The sequence below is a fragment of the Peromyscus maniculatus genome, chromosome 8 (genome assembly GCF_049852395.1).
Source record: "Peromyscus maniculatus bairdii isolate BWxNUB_F1_BW_parent chromosome 8, HU_Pman_BW_mat_3.1, whole genome shotgun sequence".
Classification (NCBI taxonomy): Eukaryota; Metazoa; Chordata; class Mammalia; order Rodentia; family Cricetidae; genus Peromyscus; species Peromyscus maniculatus.
In genome coordinates, this window is record NC_134859.1 from 39,120,616 (window position 1) to 39,137,179 (window position 16,564).

The window sequence follows — 16,564 nt, forward strand, 5'->3', positions numbered from 1 at the left end:
TCTTGCCACCGTACCTCCATAGCTTTCTTCAGCTGCTTAGCATCATAATGGGCTGGCGGCATCATGAGCCCCAGGATCAGCCTTGCCAGGTCTCCGGAGATCTCGGACTTCAGGTCAGCCATTAAATCCTGCAAGGACAGACCCAAGGTCACACCGGTCTCAGATCCACACAGAATTGCCACCATCTTTGACTGTGTCCCCACCAAGACATCTCACACACATCACCACTCACTGGTCACAAAGAATTGGGAACAGAGTGACCCAAGACTAGAACATTCCAAGATGCCACAACCAGGTGGGAGGTCTCACTACCACGAAGCCCTCTGGTACCTAACTGTCCAGAGCTGGCGGTGACAGGCTGAGCTTCACTAGGGAGGTGTAACGATGTGAGACCCAGACTAGGGAGGAAGGACCCTTACCCGGCCAAAGTGAGATTTGAAGGTCTGCCGGATCTGCTGCCGCTGGGCGTTGCTACGGTGTGTGACGATGTCGATGATGGTGGCTTCGTCAGTTCCTGGGTCACCAAAGCCACATGCCTCAGAGGAGGTTCTGTGGCTCAGCTTCCCCAACATCCCCCCACTGATAGTTCCCATCAATCTTTGTCAGGGTAAAGGCCTGGGTTGGTGGCCATATGCTCCTGGCCCCTGTGGGCTCCTGGCCCCTGTGGCCTCCTGGCCCCATGCTCCTTGCTTTCTTCTGACATGCCACCGGATGAGATTAAACTATAACCAGGAGGGGTGGCGGGCACTGCGTGATGAGCACCTGGTTAGCAGTTGGGGTGGCAAGCCATGGGTTAAGTATCAGAGCCTCTGAGTTCTAACCTTGGCTCTGGCAATGGCTGCCTACCTTGGGGAGGTCCCTTTCTCTTTCTGGGACTCATTTTCCACATCTCTAACATGAATAGGGTCGAGTAACCACTAAGGGACCCTTCCAACCCTGTGATCTCAGCACAATTAGTGACTGTATTTCCTTGGTCTTCAACTCCCTGACAGTGGCTCCCAGGGAGTCCCTCTCAGCATAGCAGGTTGGCTGAAGGCATTGGGGTACCGCCTCCTGCCTGTCACATGAGCGCCACCAACCTCGGGTCTGACACAGGGATCTAATTTTCAGAGCATTTCCCCCGCCCTTCCCCTGTAGTCTCCCAGTCATTGAGATGCTCGGTAGGCATTACTCTCATGAGAAGAATTCACTGAGACCCAGGAGGTGCAAGACCCCTTGGGAGTTGCTGCTGGGCATATGAGAGGAGGAAAGACAACAGAAACCAACCCCCCATTCTCCTTCCCAGCAAGGGCTTTCCAAGCACAGGCCCAGCTGGGAGCAGGCTGCTGACCAGTCATGCCGTGGCTTTTCCCACAGTCAGCCAATGCCGCCTGGAGGAGCCAACAATTGGGGTGCTGTCACCCCAGCACTGGGGCTCTGGGTTCTTAGGTCAATGGACCTCATTTTACACACTGGGAAAGTGAGACCCAGAGCTGTTTAGGGACTTATCCACAGTCCTACGGAGTCAACACCTGAAGCTTGAGTATGTTCCTCTACACCAAGCTCCTGCTCAGAAGCTGGGGGTCAGACACTCAGGTGTCCAGGAAAGACTCCAATGAAGTTCATTCCAAACCCTCTCCTATCTTTCCTTCCACTGAGGTGGAGGGAGCCCCCACAGACTCCTCCTCATCCTGCAGAGCCTGGCTGGAGGCTTCATCCCTCCCCTTGTCTAGTCCCTTGCTGCCGAACCCACCGGACCACTGCCTAGGGGTCTTCTCTGGTCCTTGTCACCTTACCGATTCCCTTCATGGCTTTCCGCAGGGCCTTGGCGTCAGCATCGGGGTTGAAATCATTGGCTGCACACACGGTACCCCTCAGCTGTGAGAAGAGGGATGGGGTTCAGCACGTGTGTGGAGGCCCCTGGAGAACCAGGTCCAGAGAGGAGCATGCAGAGTGGCAGAGGCCGTCCAGGCTGAGTCCCAAGCCAAGCAGCCTTGGGGGAGGAGGCACAGCACACAAAGCCACTCAGGGCTGAGAGAGCAGAGTCTCAGGCCTGGGGGCAGCTGAGTGCTGGAGAGGGAAGGGGCAGCTCCTGAAATTGGACGTGGTTTAGTCCCAGCTCCGGAGACTGAAGTGCCCTCCCCCCCACCACGCCCCGTCAGCATCCCACCCACCCTGCCCCGGTGCCCTGATGCCAAGTGTAGCCACGGCTCCTTGGTAAGGAGGCCAAAAGACTCAGAAGCAGAATAGTTTGCAAAATTTAGTCATTACTCAATAACATTCCTGTATTTGCTATGTCTTAATATTTCTTTTTTTATTTTGCTTCAGTGGTTTTTGGGTTTTACTGTTTTTTTTTTTTTTTTATTTTGTATAGAGACAGTGTCTCACTATGTAGCTTTGCCTGGTCTAGAACTCCCTAAAGAGTCCAGGATGGCCTCAAACTCAGAGAGCTGCCTGCCTCTGCCTCTCTGAATGCTGGAATTAGAGTAGGCACCATCATACCTGATCTTTGCTTAAGCAGCTTTATTTAGAATAATTCGGGGGCGGGGTGCTTGACATACCAAGCAACATCTCAGCCCGGACAGATCCATCTTCAAGTACGTGTAAATAGACCAGGCTGGTCTTGAACTTACAGAGATCTGTCTCTGCCTTGTGAGTACTGGGTTTAAAGGCATGTACTACCATGCCTAAACTTTTGTATATACTTTTTATATCCTCTTGTGTGCTAACAAGTGCCTGACACGTAACAGACACTTAAAAAAATACTTAACAAATTAATAAATAGGTGAAAAAATATTTTTCAATGGTAGCAATGAAACGGAAAGCCCCGTGCTTGCTAGGCAAACACTCCTGAGCTCTATCCCCAGTTTTGAGATAAAAATAATTTTATACTTTATATATACTATCACAAACTAGAAAGGATGTATCCCATGTCATTAACAGATGGTCACCCATAAAAATAAATGTAATGCCCGCCCCCACTCAGGTTAAAGGTCACCAAAGTTAAGACGCTATTGATTGCCAAGACCACGGGACTTGAGGCCGGCTCCCTCGGCTCTCTGTGTAAAAGGGCAGCCACCCTGCACAGCACCAGTGTGGCACCAAGCCGATTTCTCTTTACTTATCAGAGAGGCTGGTGGAACTGAAAAGGAGTAGGCTCTCTTTGAGAGGCTGGGTGTTACTTAATGCCCTGGGAGGCACCTCCGTCTGCCAGGCCAAGCTCCTTCCTTGTATGACCTGAGATCTCCTGCAGTGCTAGTGTTTGCCTTCAAATTTAGGGGAGAGCAGAACATCAGAGGTCAAGAGCCTTTAGGCCACCAGGACTGCTGTGTATAAGGCCCTCCTTTGAAAGGTTCAGGCATAGAGGCCACGAGGAGGGTGAGGACCCGACAGTGTCTAGATTGGTTTGCCAGGAGCCTCTGTGAAATCGTTCATCCTGTCCTTCGTGGACCCCCAGGTGTGAGGGTGCTCAGGAGTACATCCCTGACCCCTGTAGGAATATACCCAGGAGCACCCTCTCCTCTCCTGGGGGCAGCCGAGTATGCAAAGCCCAGCTGCCAGGTCCAGGATGCAGAGGCCCCCAAGGAACCAACCTAGTCAGTCTCACTAGAGGAAGCCCTGTTAGTAGAGAGCAGGCAGAACACTTCCCCGGGCTGTTAGAACCAAGGCAAGGACCTGGAAGCTTCAGAAGAAAGACGCCTCAGCTCAGGTTGGCCACCAGGGGGCAGCCGAGGGCCAACCAGCTCAGCGGGAAAGGTGCAAGCAGAAGAGGAAGCCAGTGATGAAGAGGCCAAGCAGGAGGTGGGGAGGGTCTGACCTCGACTCGGGCCACTGCACTAAGTTCCCACATCTGATAGGCCACCTGTGCTGCCTCCGGGAAGAACTGGCCAGCCGCACTGGAATGGAGGGGTTCGGGAGAGGATGGGAGGGAATGTCATCAGGGGCGACACCCCACGCTCCTAGCACACTCTTCTGCCCAGCACGTACACACAGTCAACACACACACAAGTACAACCAACACAGGGTGAGACACTCACACACATTCTAACCCAAGGACACACAGGAACTCTTGGTGAAACCACAAATGTACACCCCAACACATGTATCCTAACACACACACACACACACACACACACACACACACACACACACACACCCCTCTAACACCAACGCAGACCTCTCTCGCTTTATTTCTTCTCCAGCCTGAGCTCATCAGAGGAGCCTCTAGTCCAGAGATTCTCCTGCCCTCTCTTGAGCTCCCTCTAACCTGTGCAGCGGGGCTTTCCTCAGCAGCCTCGGTGGTCCCAGGCCCAGGTAGGAGAGTCCCTCAATCTCATCTTTCTTCCTTATAGTCCTTTGGTAACATCTGTCCAAATCCCCTCTCACATAAGCCAAGGGCCCGATATGGTTGTATCATTCCCATATCTCTTTTTGCAAGGCACCTGGACATGTGAGGGGCCAGTGTGTATGGCACGGGACTTGTGGCCTGAGTGCAATCAACAGGAAGCTTTCGTGTCCCTTCCTTAACTGGCCATTGAACCCTGGAGAAGGAAGTCAAAGCACCCACGATTCTCTTGGTATAAATATCGTCATGTCATGACACAGTCACCTAGTTTAATATTCTAGGAAGGGCCCTTCAGCCCGCCTGCCTCCTCACCTCTTTCCCCAGCTCTCCACAGAATGCATTGGCGGTCACAGGAAGAAGCCAGGCCAGTCCTCATCACCAGGCCTTCTGAGAGGCGGCTTCTCAAAGCTCTCTTCTCCTGGCTCCTCCTCCTTTCACTTTTTGAGACAAGGTCTCACTATGCAATCCTGACTGGCCTGGAATTTGCTACATAGACCAGGCTGGACTCAGAGAAATCTGTCTACCTCTGGTGTGTGCCACCATGCCCAGCTTAAATCCCCTGAATTCTAATCCCTGGTCCAGACGGCAGACTGACTTACAAGTTCACTCAGCAGAGATCCGCGTACAGTAGACCACACTTGTGCAGACACTCAGACCCCAAGACAGCAGAGATTGGAATGCTGAAGGCCACTTTCCTCCTCGTTTGGCATTCCAGCCTCAGAGGAGACCCAGGCTCCTGCAATCGACCCATCCGTGGGGGATGGTCCCCAGAAGGGTCAGGCCATCCTTCCGTCCTGGGGTCCGGGACCCACTTACTCATCATCTCCTCCACACAGCTTGAGTAGAGCCTTCTTGTATTCACCAGAGGTATCATTCTGGGGAGAGAGGAAAGGTGACCTTAAACACAGCCCTGGCTCTTCTTGGACAAGAAGAGGGGGAGGGGCAGAACGCTCACACCAGCCCTGCCTCTCCTCCCGCCTGCAGTGGCTGAGGCCACCGAACAGTGCAGGGCCGGTCACTATCCAGCCACCAGCTCTCTGGGAAAGACAGGAAGGAGCGAGTCTCTGGAGTATGCCATTTGCCACATTTCCTGAGGTATGAATACTTCCGGTAATAACGACTCACTGACATGTTGACTTCACTAATCATGGAATTCTGAGATACTTGCTGTCTTCCCATGGCCCTGGCATTCCACTGTCCCTGGTGCATCACATCCAAGGGAAACATTTCAAGGAAGCACAGTTCCATGAACAAACCCATGGGAAAATGCTCAAAGTCAAGCAAATATGATGATGTAGATGACTTAGTCCTTGAGGCTTTGGAATGGACCTCAAAATATTAACGGCTATGAGAAGTTCTAGGGCAGAGACCCTGTGCGACAGTATCTTTGCTTATTCTGGACTCTTCCAGACTTATTTCCCCGTGGAATGTCCAGGGCATGACACCCATAAAAATCCTCTTTAGACACCATTTATGAGTACAAATTGGATCTTTTCCCCTGTCGGCCTATAAAACCTTGGCAAGGCCTCGTGGGATGGCCACCCCTGAGATAGTACTAATTACCCAGCGGGCTCTAGGGTTCTCTAATTAGTGCTCACTTGTGTTCTTCAGTGAACTTCTCTGCTGAGACTGTGGACACCCACTGCCCTTGGGACAGCATCCTGGTCCTTAAATCTCTTTGCAAGCCCTGCACGATCCAGTCATGCCTTACTTTTTAAAGTTTTATTTATCTTTACTTATATGTACGAGTGTTTGCCTGCATGTACGCATGTGCACCACATGTGCCTGCAGAGGCCAGAAGAGGGCACTGGGTCCCCTAGAACTACAATTATAGATAGTTGTGACCCCTCAGGTGGGTGCTGGGAACCGAACCTGGCTGCAGGGTTTCTCTGTGTAGCTTTGCTCCTTTTCTGGAACTCGCTTTGGAGACCAGGCTGGCCTCGAACTCACAGAGATCAGCCTGGCTCTGCCTCCCGAGTGCTGAGATTAAAGGTGTGCACCACCACCGCCAGGGGCCAGTGCTCTTAATCGCCCAGCCATCTCTCCAGCCTCCGTGCCTTCTTTCAAGTTGTTCCTGCTAGCAGCTCCCCTGGGGCTTCAACTTCCTCAAAAAATGCCCTAAAGCAAAAGCTCTTGGAAGGCTCAAGACCTGCATGCTCCTGTGTAAAGGTTCCCAAGACCTTGGTGGTGGTGGGAACTCTCTGCTCCCCTCCTCACCCCCCAAAGCTTGCTCACCTTGATCATGCTGTACAGCGACTTCTCGTACTTGGTCCGGAAGATCTCCCGAATGTCAAGCATGTCCAGCTCGCTCCTGGAGACCATGATGCGGATCAGGGTGTTGTCTCGAGTCCCCAGGCCCTGGAGGACAGGAGGGACAGTGCTCACGGGGAATGTCTGACCATCCGCTCTGCACTTTTGGAGTAGCCGAGAAGGGCTGGGACAGCGCATGCTCCTGGATCTCTCATAGCAAATGTTCATTTACTCTAATGTGCCAAGGAAATGTCACAGGTTTCGGTGTCATATGAGAGAAAGATTGGGAAATGCTGTCCTTTGGAACATGCCTAGAGGGAAACCAGCCGCCTGGTCACAATGATCAGCATTGTGAATGTGGAGAGATTACTGACAGATGCCAACATGTTTTCTTTTTCTTTAAAAAATATATTTTTTTAATTTATTCTATTTACAGTGTTCTGCCTGGATTGCCTGTGCACCAGAAGAGGGCGCCAGATCTCATTACAGATGGTTGTGAGCCACCATATGGTTACTGGGAATTGAACTCAGGACCTCTAGAGCAGTCAGTGTTCTTAACCACTGAGCCACCTCTCCAGCCCCACCAAAGTGTTTTCTAAAATGGTCTGATACACGTAGGAATATTCTGATTTGTTACTTATTTTTTTAGTTTAAAACTTTTCAAAGATATTTTGATTTTTATCTCTGTATCTATTTGTATACATGCCATATGTGTGTAGGAGACTGAAGAGGAAAGGGCATGAGATCAGGTTAGAGTTACAGGCAGCTGTGAACTGTTGGATATAGGCTCTAAGAACTGAACTCAGATCCTCTGGGAGAGTAGCAAGTGCCCCAACCCCTGTGCCATATCTCCAACTCATAAAACTTTTAAAAATAACATTTATTTATTTGTGTGGGTGGGTACGCACACGCCATGGAGTGTGTGTGGAAGTCAGAGGACAACCTTTGGCAAACTGTTCTTGCCTTCCACCATGATGGCTCCAAGGACTGAACTAAAGTACCTGCCAGCCTGACTTTGTGCTTTTGTGACCAGGTTCAGGATGACCTTGAACTACTAATCCACAGCCTCACCATGCCAAGCTGTGGGATTGTAAGTATGGACCACTTTGCTCCGCTTTAATTACTTTTTTTTTGGGGGGGGGGGGCAGGGTTTCTCTGTGTGGCCTTGAACTTGTCCTGGAACTTGCTCTGTAGCCCAGGCTGGCACTGAACTCAGAGATCCACCTGCCTCTGCCTCTGCTGGGATTAAAGACGCGTGTCACCGCTGCTGGCTCAGCCAGTGCTCTTAACCACTGTGGAAGGCACCACTTCCTACACAGATGGTCCTGGGCTATATAAGAAAGCTAGCTGAACATGAACCTGAGTGTGTCAGCAAGCAGGTCCTCCATGATTTCTACTCAGTTCCGCCCTGCTTTCCTCCACGATGGACGGTGTCCTAGAAGTATGAGCCAATACATCCTTTCCTGCCCTAAGTTGATTTTGGTCAGAATCTTTTTTTTTTTTTTTTTTTTGCTCCCCACCCCTGGTCACAGTATTCTATCACACAACAGGCTCTTTTAGGCACTGGACACCAAGAATTTGGTAAAATCCCAGCAGCAGTCTTGAGGGTGCAGGCAGAGGGTTCCCTCCCCCAACCTCATTTCCACTAACCCCACCACATACCTTCATGGCCTTGAACAGCCTTTCAGCGAAATATTCTGGGGTACTGCGGATGCATTTCACTGGAAAAAGGGAGGGAAAAGGGAGATGAGGACTAGTTATCTCCATTGCCTCGGAAAAGGGAAGGTACCTATGGGGGCTCCCTCCCCCATTCCTCCTTCTTCCCTTCCCCCTCCCTCCTCCCTCCCTCTCCTCCATTTCTAGCCATGGGTGTGCTGGGAAGTGACTGAGACAGAGTCCACATCCTTCCATTTTTATTTTGAGACGGTCTCTGCTAAATTGCCCAGGCTAGCCTCACATTTACTCTTGTAGCCCAGGCAGGCCTTAAACTTGCAGTCTGGCTGCCTCAGGTGTCTCTAGTGATGGGACTGCACATGGTGCTACCAGTTGTTCCTAACTCTTGGGGGCCACCAAGTTCAAAGGCAGGAGGAGTCCTGGCTTCTGACTGTCCTCAGCCTCAAGAGTACCTCCAGCTTTAAACACAAGGGAAGCGTGTTTGCCTGTGTGTGTGTGTGAGTGTGTGTGTGTGTGTGTGTGTGTGTGTGTGTGTGTGTGTGTGTGTGTGGTTGGTTGGGAGTGATGCACACCATAATCCCAGCCCTCTAGAGATGGAGGGAAAAGGGTCAGAAATTCAAGGTCATCTTGGCTACACAGTGAGTTAAGGCCTGCCTCAAAATTAAACAAACAAATTAATTAATTAATTAAGTCAAAAGAAAGAAGAGGGCTGGAGAGATGGCTCAGTGGTTAAGAGCACTGGCTGCCCTTCCAAAGAACCCAGGTTCAATTCCCAGCACCCACATGGCAGCTCACAACTGTCTGTAACCCAAGTTCCAGCAGATCTGACATCTTCATACAGACATACATGCAGGCCGAACACCAATGCACATAAATTAAAGAAAAAAAAAACATAAGAAAGAAAGGAAAAGAGAAGAAAGCAGGAAACGAGGCTGGGCATGCAGCTCAGTGGCAGAGGGAGTCCTTGCCTTGTACACAAAGTCCCCAGCACCAACAAAGTCAAGCATGGTGTCGTGTGTGCACAAGCAGAGGCAGAAGTAGGTGGTCCAGAGTCAGCCTCAGCGGACCTCATAATTCAAGGCCAACCTGGGCCAAATGAGACCGTGTCTCAAAAGCAAAAACCAACTAACTTGTGGCCTGTCTATGCCGACTCTTAAAATACCAGACTGGTGAAGAACTCAGTAAATCCAGCCATCCCCCCTCACCTTCATTTAATCACTGAGGAAACCAAGGTCCGGCTAGGCTAGGTGACTTGCCCCAGCTGAGCGGGATACCTAATACAGCGTGGTGCCTGGCGAGCAGATTCTCCCAATCTAAGGTGGATGCTTTCTACCCTTATCACACAGGACACCAGTGTCCAAGGCTGAGTTCCTTCCCATCCCCAGCCTTAGCCATGCTGCTCAATCAATCCTCTACTTCCTGCTTTCTCTAACTCCACCCCCATGGGAATCCCTTTCCTTCCTGTCCCCTTACTTCTGGGATGACATCCCAGACTCCTTTGCGGCCCCCAGTACATACCCACGGCCAACATCAGCTTCTCAAAGTCTCCAGACAGCTCCCCTCGGATACTGGCTTCAATGGGCTTCCCCGTAGTCTTCAGATACTCATCAAACACTGAGGGAGACGACAGACAGACAGACAGACATGACATCTAACAGTGTTGCCATAGCAACAACAAAAGACCAGAGACTTTCGAAGGGGATGACATAATAGCCAATAATCAGATGCTAGCGGGAGGCTGGGGCTGGCACTTTGGTGCGGTGGCTGGGAGGTGACACAGTTGTGTCTTATTTGCTGTCCAGGACTCTTGAGACAGGGCTGTCCTGGCAAGGACTCAGGTAAAGAAGGACACAGCCACAGCAGGGCTAGTATTTGGTCTGGAGATGAAGTGGCTCCCCTGCTCCATCAGTAGAAAAGGGAAAGAGGAAGGGGTTCTCGGTGTCCCTCTTGGAGGAGCTGCGGTTTTCGGGAACTCACCCAACCGGAGATGCTGTTTGCTACGGTTTCCCAAGATATAAATGAACTGGGCCTCGTCCGTTCCCCATTTCAGTTCCCCCGCCTCGTACAGGTCCTGAGAAGGAAGAAGTGGGGTGAGATGTAATGGAAAGAACAAACCTGGGGAGACGGGACACCCTCCGAGCAGCTACCTGATCCGGAACGCAGCAGTTACGGGTGACCTCTTGACCTTTGCTCACCCCCCTCTTTCTGTGGACGCTCCCACACAACCTTCACTGCCCAGGCTGGACATCCTCCCTTCTTCCAGAAATACCCCCGTGGTCTGTTAGATGAATGCTTTCCTCTCTCTGTGTGTGGCTGGGTGGGTGGGCATGGGTGGTGGAGGGGTGTCAGAGGGTCAACCTCGGGTTTTGTTCCTCAGGAACTGTCCACCTTGTTTGCTTGATTTTTTTTGTTTTGGTTTTTCTGAGGTGATGTCTTCAGCTTTTTACGTGGGTGCTGGGGATCAAATGCAGGTTACCATTTCCCTCCAACACACCTGCTGACTTCACACACTACATGCTACCTCTGAAAGAAACCCTACCTCTCTTTTCCTGGTGAAATCCTATAAAAACCACACTGTGATTCAGGGATTTTTTGGTGCTCGATACAAGACTTCACCCCCACCCCACCTCAAAGCCCCTGACCTTTCCCCTCCCACAAGGCTCCTGGCGGAGCCATAGAGCTCTCCATCAGTATCGCTTACCTGGACATCCTGTTGGACCAAGTCCTCGCTCACAACATCATCATTCTCCCGGGTTCCCTGGATGGAGAGACAAGGGAGTGTGTGTTTCCAGTGTATGGAGCCAGGGGGAGGCCCATGAGAGAGACTGAGCAGGAGAAATGCCCAGTGTCTATTTTGTAGAGAGTTGTAGGGAGCTTCTCCCTGACCAAACAGGAGTCTTGGGAAAGACTGAAGTCCTTCTGGTACCTCCATCCCAGGGCAGCAGACAAAAGCCCTGTACTTTGAAGACAGAGCTCTAGAGGGCAAGGCCACAGGTCTTGGCACTCTCCAGGTCATTTCATGGCAATAATGCCCAAGGGGTAAAGGATGGTCCAGGGTCTTACTATGTAGCCTTGGCTGACCCAGAACTTACTACGTAGACCAGGTTGGCCTAGAACTTACACTGATCCTTCTGCCTCTACCTCTTGAGCATTGGAATCTTAGACATATAATCATGTCCAGCCTAGAACTGCACATTTGTGTGCTAAAACTAGGGCCTCCCATCCCCCTAACCCAAGAATTTACCCATGAGGATTTGGGACTTGTATTCTAAGGTCTGAAATCCCAGAAGGGAGTTCAAGGTACATGAGGAGGGGAAGGAGGCTGTGAATGAGGCATCTGGGTCTCCGTAGGGCACAAGCCTGTGTAAAGCATGGCGTTGGGACAAGGGCAGACCAACAGACTGAGCCTAGGCTTCAGAGTGGCCTCTCTGGCTCCAGAGGATAAAACAAATGGGAATGGGCAGTGAAGGAGGCCGGCCTAGAGGGGGCCCTCACACCCTGCAGTCCTCCAGGGCCACTTGTTTGAGAAGCAGTGAAAGGACCCTGTGGCTTGCATGGGGAGAGCTGTAGAAAGGGGCATACGTCTGCACACAGACCCACCTGGAGCAGCACCACCAGCATCTTCTGGAAGTGGCCGGAAGTGTCTCCAATGATGTCTGACTCCAGATCTCGCTCATAGGCTGTGGAAGGAACACAGGGGCTCTAGTCTCTTCCCCCACCCCAAGCCTCTAGGATCCAGAACAGAGGTCATTTGCTCCCCCCACCCCGTATGATTAGCTTTTGTTATAAACCCCAATCCAATCTGCATGGCAGCCCTGACAAGTGTCTCTTCACAGCTGCTAGCACTAGGACACAATGAAGTGGATTCTTCCTACTTCTGTCCCCTTGTACCATCCCACTGGATCATCATCCTCACCTGGACAGAGGGTTCTTCCACCCACAGTGACGAGGCAGCTGTCATAAAGTTCATATCTGATTGCAACACCCACCCCTGACCTGTCACTGGACTCTGAGTAAAATGTCAGTGCTCTTTTGGTTACAAAGTCCTCTGGGATGCTAACTGACCCTCTACCTCTTCAGCCTCATCTGGGCCACCTAACTCACTTCTGCAGAGGGGTCTATGTACCGCTGTTCCCTCTGCCAGAAGGACAATCTGTCACCCCATTCTCCATACAACAAGCACCTCACTTCCTCCTAAGAAAGGTTTTCTGACATTGGTCCTCTCTTGGGAATGTCTGATTCTTGTTCATTTCCTTCGTAAAATCTGACCACTGTCTGTCATTATTTTTCTCTGAGACTCATTGTTATTTCACGAGGCTACAAGTTCCAGCTATTAGAGACTACACTGCTTTTATCTACCACCATCTCCTGAGAACCTGAACACTGTCCGGCACAGAACAGGTACTTACTGCATGGATGGACAGAAGGATGGTGGATAGATAGAGGAATATATATGGGTGGGAAGATGGATATGGACGAGTAGATGGATAAATGAATGGGTGGATAGATGGATTGATGAGTGTATGGACAGGAAGATAGATGGGTGTTAGATGCATGGATAAATGGTGTATAGATGCAGCTGGGTGGTGGTGGTGCACGCCTTTAATCCCAGCACTCGGGAGGCAGAGGCAGGCGGATCTCTGTGAGTTCGAGGCCAGCCTGGTTTCCAAAGCGAGTTCCAGGAAAGGTGCAAAGCTATACAGAGAAACCCTGTCTTGAAAAACAAAAACAAAACAAAACAAAACAAAAAAAAGAGGTGTATAGATGGGTGGGTAGATGATGGGTAGAAGGATGGGTAGGTGGTAAATGGATGGGAAGATAGATGGATGAACAGTAGATGGATGGGTTGATGGATGAGTGGGTGGATGGCGAATGGATGGATGAGTGAGTGGATGGATGATGGGTGGATGTATGAGAGGATAAAGGATGTTGGATGGATGGATGGTATGTGGATGGGTAGTGTGATGATGGCTAGAAGGATGAGTGGATGGATAGATGGGTAGAGAGATGGATGGTCAGAGGGAAGGTGGGTGGTTAGTCTCAGTGTCCCCACCCTTGCAGTCTGAGTGTCCTTCCCACCCATCTCACCGTCTTTGTACGCAGCCACTAGCTGGTGCATCTGCTCATTGGTCCGGGAGGCCAAAATCTCAATGAGGCACTTTTCATCTGTGCCAATGCCCTGCAGGAGAGAAGGAACATGTGGGGTAGAGCAGAATGGGAAGCCCTTAGCCACAAGGGGACCCTGGGGCAGCCTGGGCTGTGACACCTCCTGTAGTCATGGTGTCTTTGGTTCAGCTCTCAGGCATCATTTGGGAGATGACACCCTAAGACTCAAGGCATGGGTTCTAGTCCCACGTGTACAGCAGCTGTCTTGACTTCTCACTAAGAAATGCAATCTTGGGATTAAGGATGTGGCTCAGTTGGTATAGTTCTTACCCGGCATGCAATAAGGTCCCGGGTTTGACCCAGTGCTGCATAATAGGCACAAACCTCTAGTTCCAGTATTTAGGAGACAGAGATAGAAGGCTTAGGAGTTTAAGGCCAGCCTGGGCTACATGATACCCTGACTCAGTAAATAAATAAAAATTCGAAAACCAACACAATCCTGCATTCTTTTCCTTCTAGAATCACCACCGAAAGCAAGATGGGGCACTGGCAACTTTGCTAGAATAGTAAAAGTTTACTGCAGAGATCACACCAGGGTTGACATTTCCTGCACAAATCCTCACAGCCTGATGGGAAAATAGAGCCTCAATGTGTATTGCCAGAGTCCCGTCTGTAGAGTACATGGTGTTCATTAAGTCGGACTGAGTGATCTTTGAATGGATTCTCCAAGTTACCCACCCAATGGAGGGAGCATGCCGGCACTTTGTACATAAAGGGAACGTTTATAAAACCTTCAACAACAACAACAATGACTTCATCTTTCTGGCCATAATTTTCTCATCCATACAATGGGAAAGCTCTTTGTTGAGCTGCCAAATTCTAAGGCTGACCAAGAAAACAATACATTCTCGCATAGCCAAGTGTATCCACTCATGAATTGAACCTATGTGTGGGAACTCAATGATGGCAGAGGTCATAGACTTTATAAACTATAAAGTGCCAGGTATAATCAAGGGCTTTGTGTACATTTTTCAGGATGCTAGGGATGGAACCAGCCCAGAGCTTCAAAGCAGGCACTCTACCACAGAGTCACACACCCTAAATCGGGGGCTTTGTGTGTGTGTACACAAGCAAGTATATGCATGCAGAGGTCAGAGGCCAACTTCAGGTGTCTTCTTTACCATTCTCCACTTTAGTTTTTTTCAAACAGGATCTCTTACTAAACCTAGAACTTGCTGTTCTGGCTAGGCCGACTAACCACTAGGCTCTGGTGATCTCTGTTCCCACTCTCTACAAGGTGGGGGTTACAGGTGCCTGGCTTTTATGGAGAATTTGAAGTCAGGTCTTCATGCTTGCAAGAGCCAGCACTTACCCACTGAGCCATCTTCCCAACGCCCCACTCCCCTCTCCCCCCTTTTGGTCTTTTCTGTAACCAAGGCTATGGTCTCAAACTTACCATCCTCCTGCCTCCACTCCCCAGTGCTGTGACTGCTAGCCTGCACTACCACACCTAATCAAGGGCCTTTGGCCCCTCTTCCTAGAGGACATCCCTCTGCTTTAAACAGGCTAAGTCTTGCTGAAACCTGGACACACAGCCCCCAGCCTGGAATGTCCCCTGCACTCCTATCCACCAGAGCCTCTGCAGGCTTTTGGGCTCAACTTGGTCCTCTTAGACCCAGTGTCTTGCAATAATTAGTTTTTATTGTGCCCTTAAGCTTCTAGTGTATTGGACAGCATTTGTCTCCATGTCTCCACCTTCTCAGGACTATAACCTCTGGCATGCAGATCAGAATAAAGGCCCCATTTTATAGGGTCTGCTTTTCCCTAACATCTGTCCACATCTGTCAGGCTGCAGAAGACTAGGAAACCCATCTGGGACAGGCTGCCTCTTAAAGCAGGACACATGGGCTGGATGGGCTTGTGGCAGAGCCAAGAACTTATCACCCCTGTCTGCGCCCCCAGTGCACACTCAGACCCATGCTTCTTACCGAGATGGCGTCTTTAATCTCTTTGGCATCACAATAGGCAAGCGGCCTCATCAGGTTCACGATCAGCCGCTCGAACTTCCCGGTCAACTCATACTTCAAGTCGGCAATGAGGTCCTGGGGGTGGAGGAGCACCACGGTAGGAATGGGTGATAAGTGAATGCTTTCTGTGTCTGGTCCAAGGCCTTGCTGAATCCAGCTCTCGGGAGGGGACACCACCATCGCCCCTTACAGAAGATTCTAGAGACTTCAGGCCGCTGCCCCAAGTCATGTAGCTAGCATGTGGGCTACGCAGGTTCAACATGCCCTCAACATCCTCCCCCTCCACTGTCTGTCTTTTCTAGGATCGGGGAGTGCAGAGAGTGGCTATGGCCTAACACCTGCAGTGCCCAGCACAGGGTACTCAGATGACGCGAGAGACCGAAGGACAAGTAAGAGCAGGGTGGGAAGAGCCAGCATGCAGGCAGAGTGGAGAGGAATGCCAGGAAAGGATCCTCAATGACAAGACAGGAAGTGACGGTCCCCTTCCCCCCTGGCCCTCCAGCCACCATGTTTACCTTGCCATAGAGGGACTTGTAACTCTGGCAGATCTCCTGTCTCTGCTTGTTGCTGCGGGAGGTGATCAGCTCCAGTATGGACTCTTTGTCACTGCCTAGAAGAGTTGAGGGCACTTGTTGTTAGTGACTAAATAAGACAGGGCCTTCAGGCTCAGACTCCCGTGCTAACTTCAAGCGCTTTCAAAACGTCCTTTTACCAAAAACAAACAAAAAAATGAAAAAAACCCAAAAAATGTCCTTTCGACTGTTTGCACCAAAGGCTTCATGGTTCGAGGGAAGCATGCCCAGAGGCATTTATGTCACTTTAAAGTGAGCATGCTTGGGACTGTACCCCTAACCCGAGGGTACGCTCACTCCCATGGCTGTGTGAATCTGTACAGGCCTGCATTAAAATGCCCATGCTTGGTTTGTTCAGCGAGAGCGCTGTCTTGAAAATGACTGCCAGCCTCCTCACCTGCCGCAGGGAATAAATCTTCCTCCACCAATCTCTACTGTGCATATTTCGACTTGCTCGGCAAGATGCAAGCCTACTGTATTCGGTTATGCTGTCACCGTGCCCAGCCTGCCTCCAGGAAGCCCTCCGGGGCTGCTTCCTTTATCAAGCAGAGGCCTTACAGCTCCTGCAGGTTATCAGCAGAAATCTTCTGCTCTCAACAAGGAGGCGGCAG

General features: G+C 50.7%; 1 protein-coding gene across 2 annotated transcripts in view; it reads right to left on the reverse strand.

Moving 5' to 3' along the window:
* Positions 1 to 16,564, reverse strand: part of Anxa6 (annexin A6) — a 49,941-nt gene that overhangs the window by 13,888 nt on the left and 19,489 nt on the right. For both annotated transcript variants that reach the window (XM_006984874.4, XM_006984873.4), the window contains exons 4-17: positions 15,897 to 15,991; positions 15,343 to 15,456; positions 13,337 to 13,427; positions 11,849 to 11,928; positions 10,950 to 11,006; positions 10,226 to 10,319; positions 9,767 to 9,862; positions 8,237 to 8,295; positions 6,560 to 6,682; positions 5,141 to 5,199; positions 3,797 to 3,875; positions 1,776 to 1,857; positions 420 to 514; positions 15 to 128 (exon numbers count right to left, since the gene is read on the reverse strand). In XM_006984874.4, coding sequence (XP_006984936.1) covers positions 15 to 128; positions 420 to 514; positions 1,776 to 1,857; positions 3,797 to 3,875; positions 5,141 to 5,199; positions 6,560 to 6,682; positions 8,237 to 8,295; positions 9,767 to 9,862; positions 10,226 to 10,319; positions 10,950 to 11,006; positions 11,849 to 11,928; positions 13,337 to 13,427; positions 15,343 to 15,456; positions 15,897 to 15,991 — 1,238 coding nt within the window. The remainder of the gene's footprint in view (positions 1 to 14; positions 129 to 419; positions 515 to 1,775; positions 1,858 to 3,796; positions 3,876 to 5,140; positions 5,200 to 6,559; positions 6,683 to 8,236; positions 8,296 to 9,766; positions 9,863 to 10,225; positions 10,320 to 10,949; positions 11,007 to 11,848; positions 11,929 to 13,336; positions 13,428 to 15,342; positions 15,457 to 15,896; positions 15,992 to 16,564) is intronic.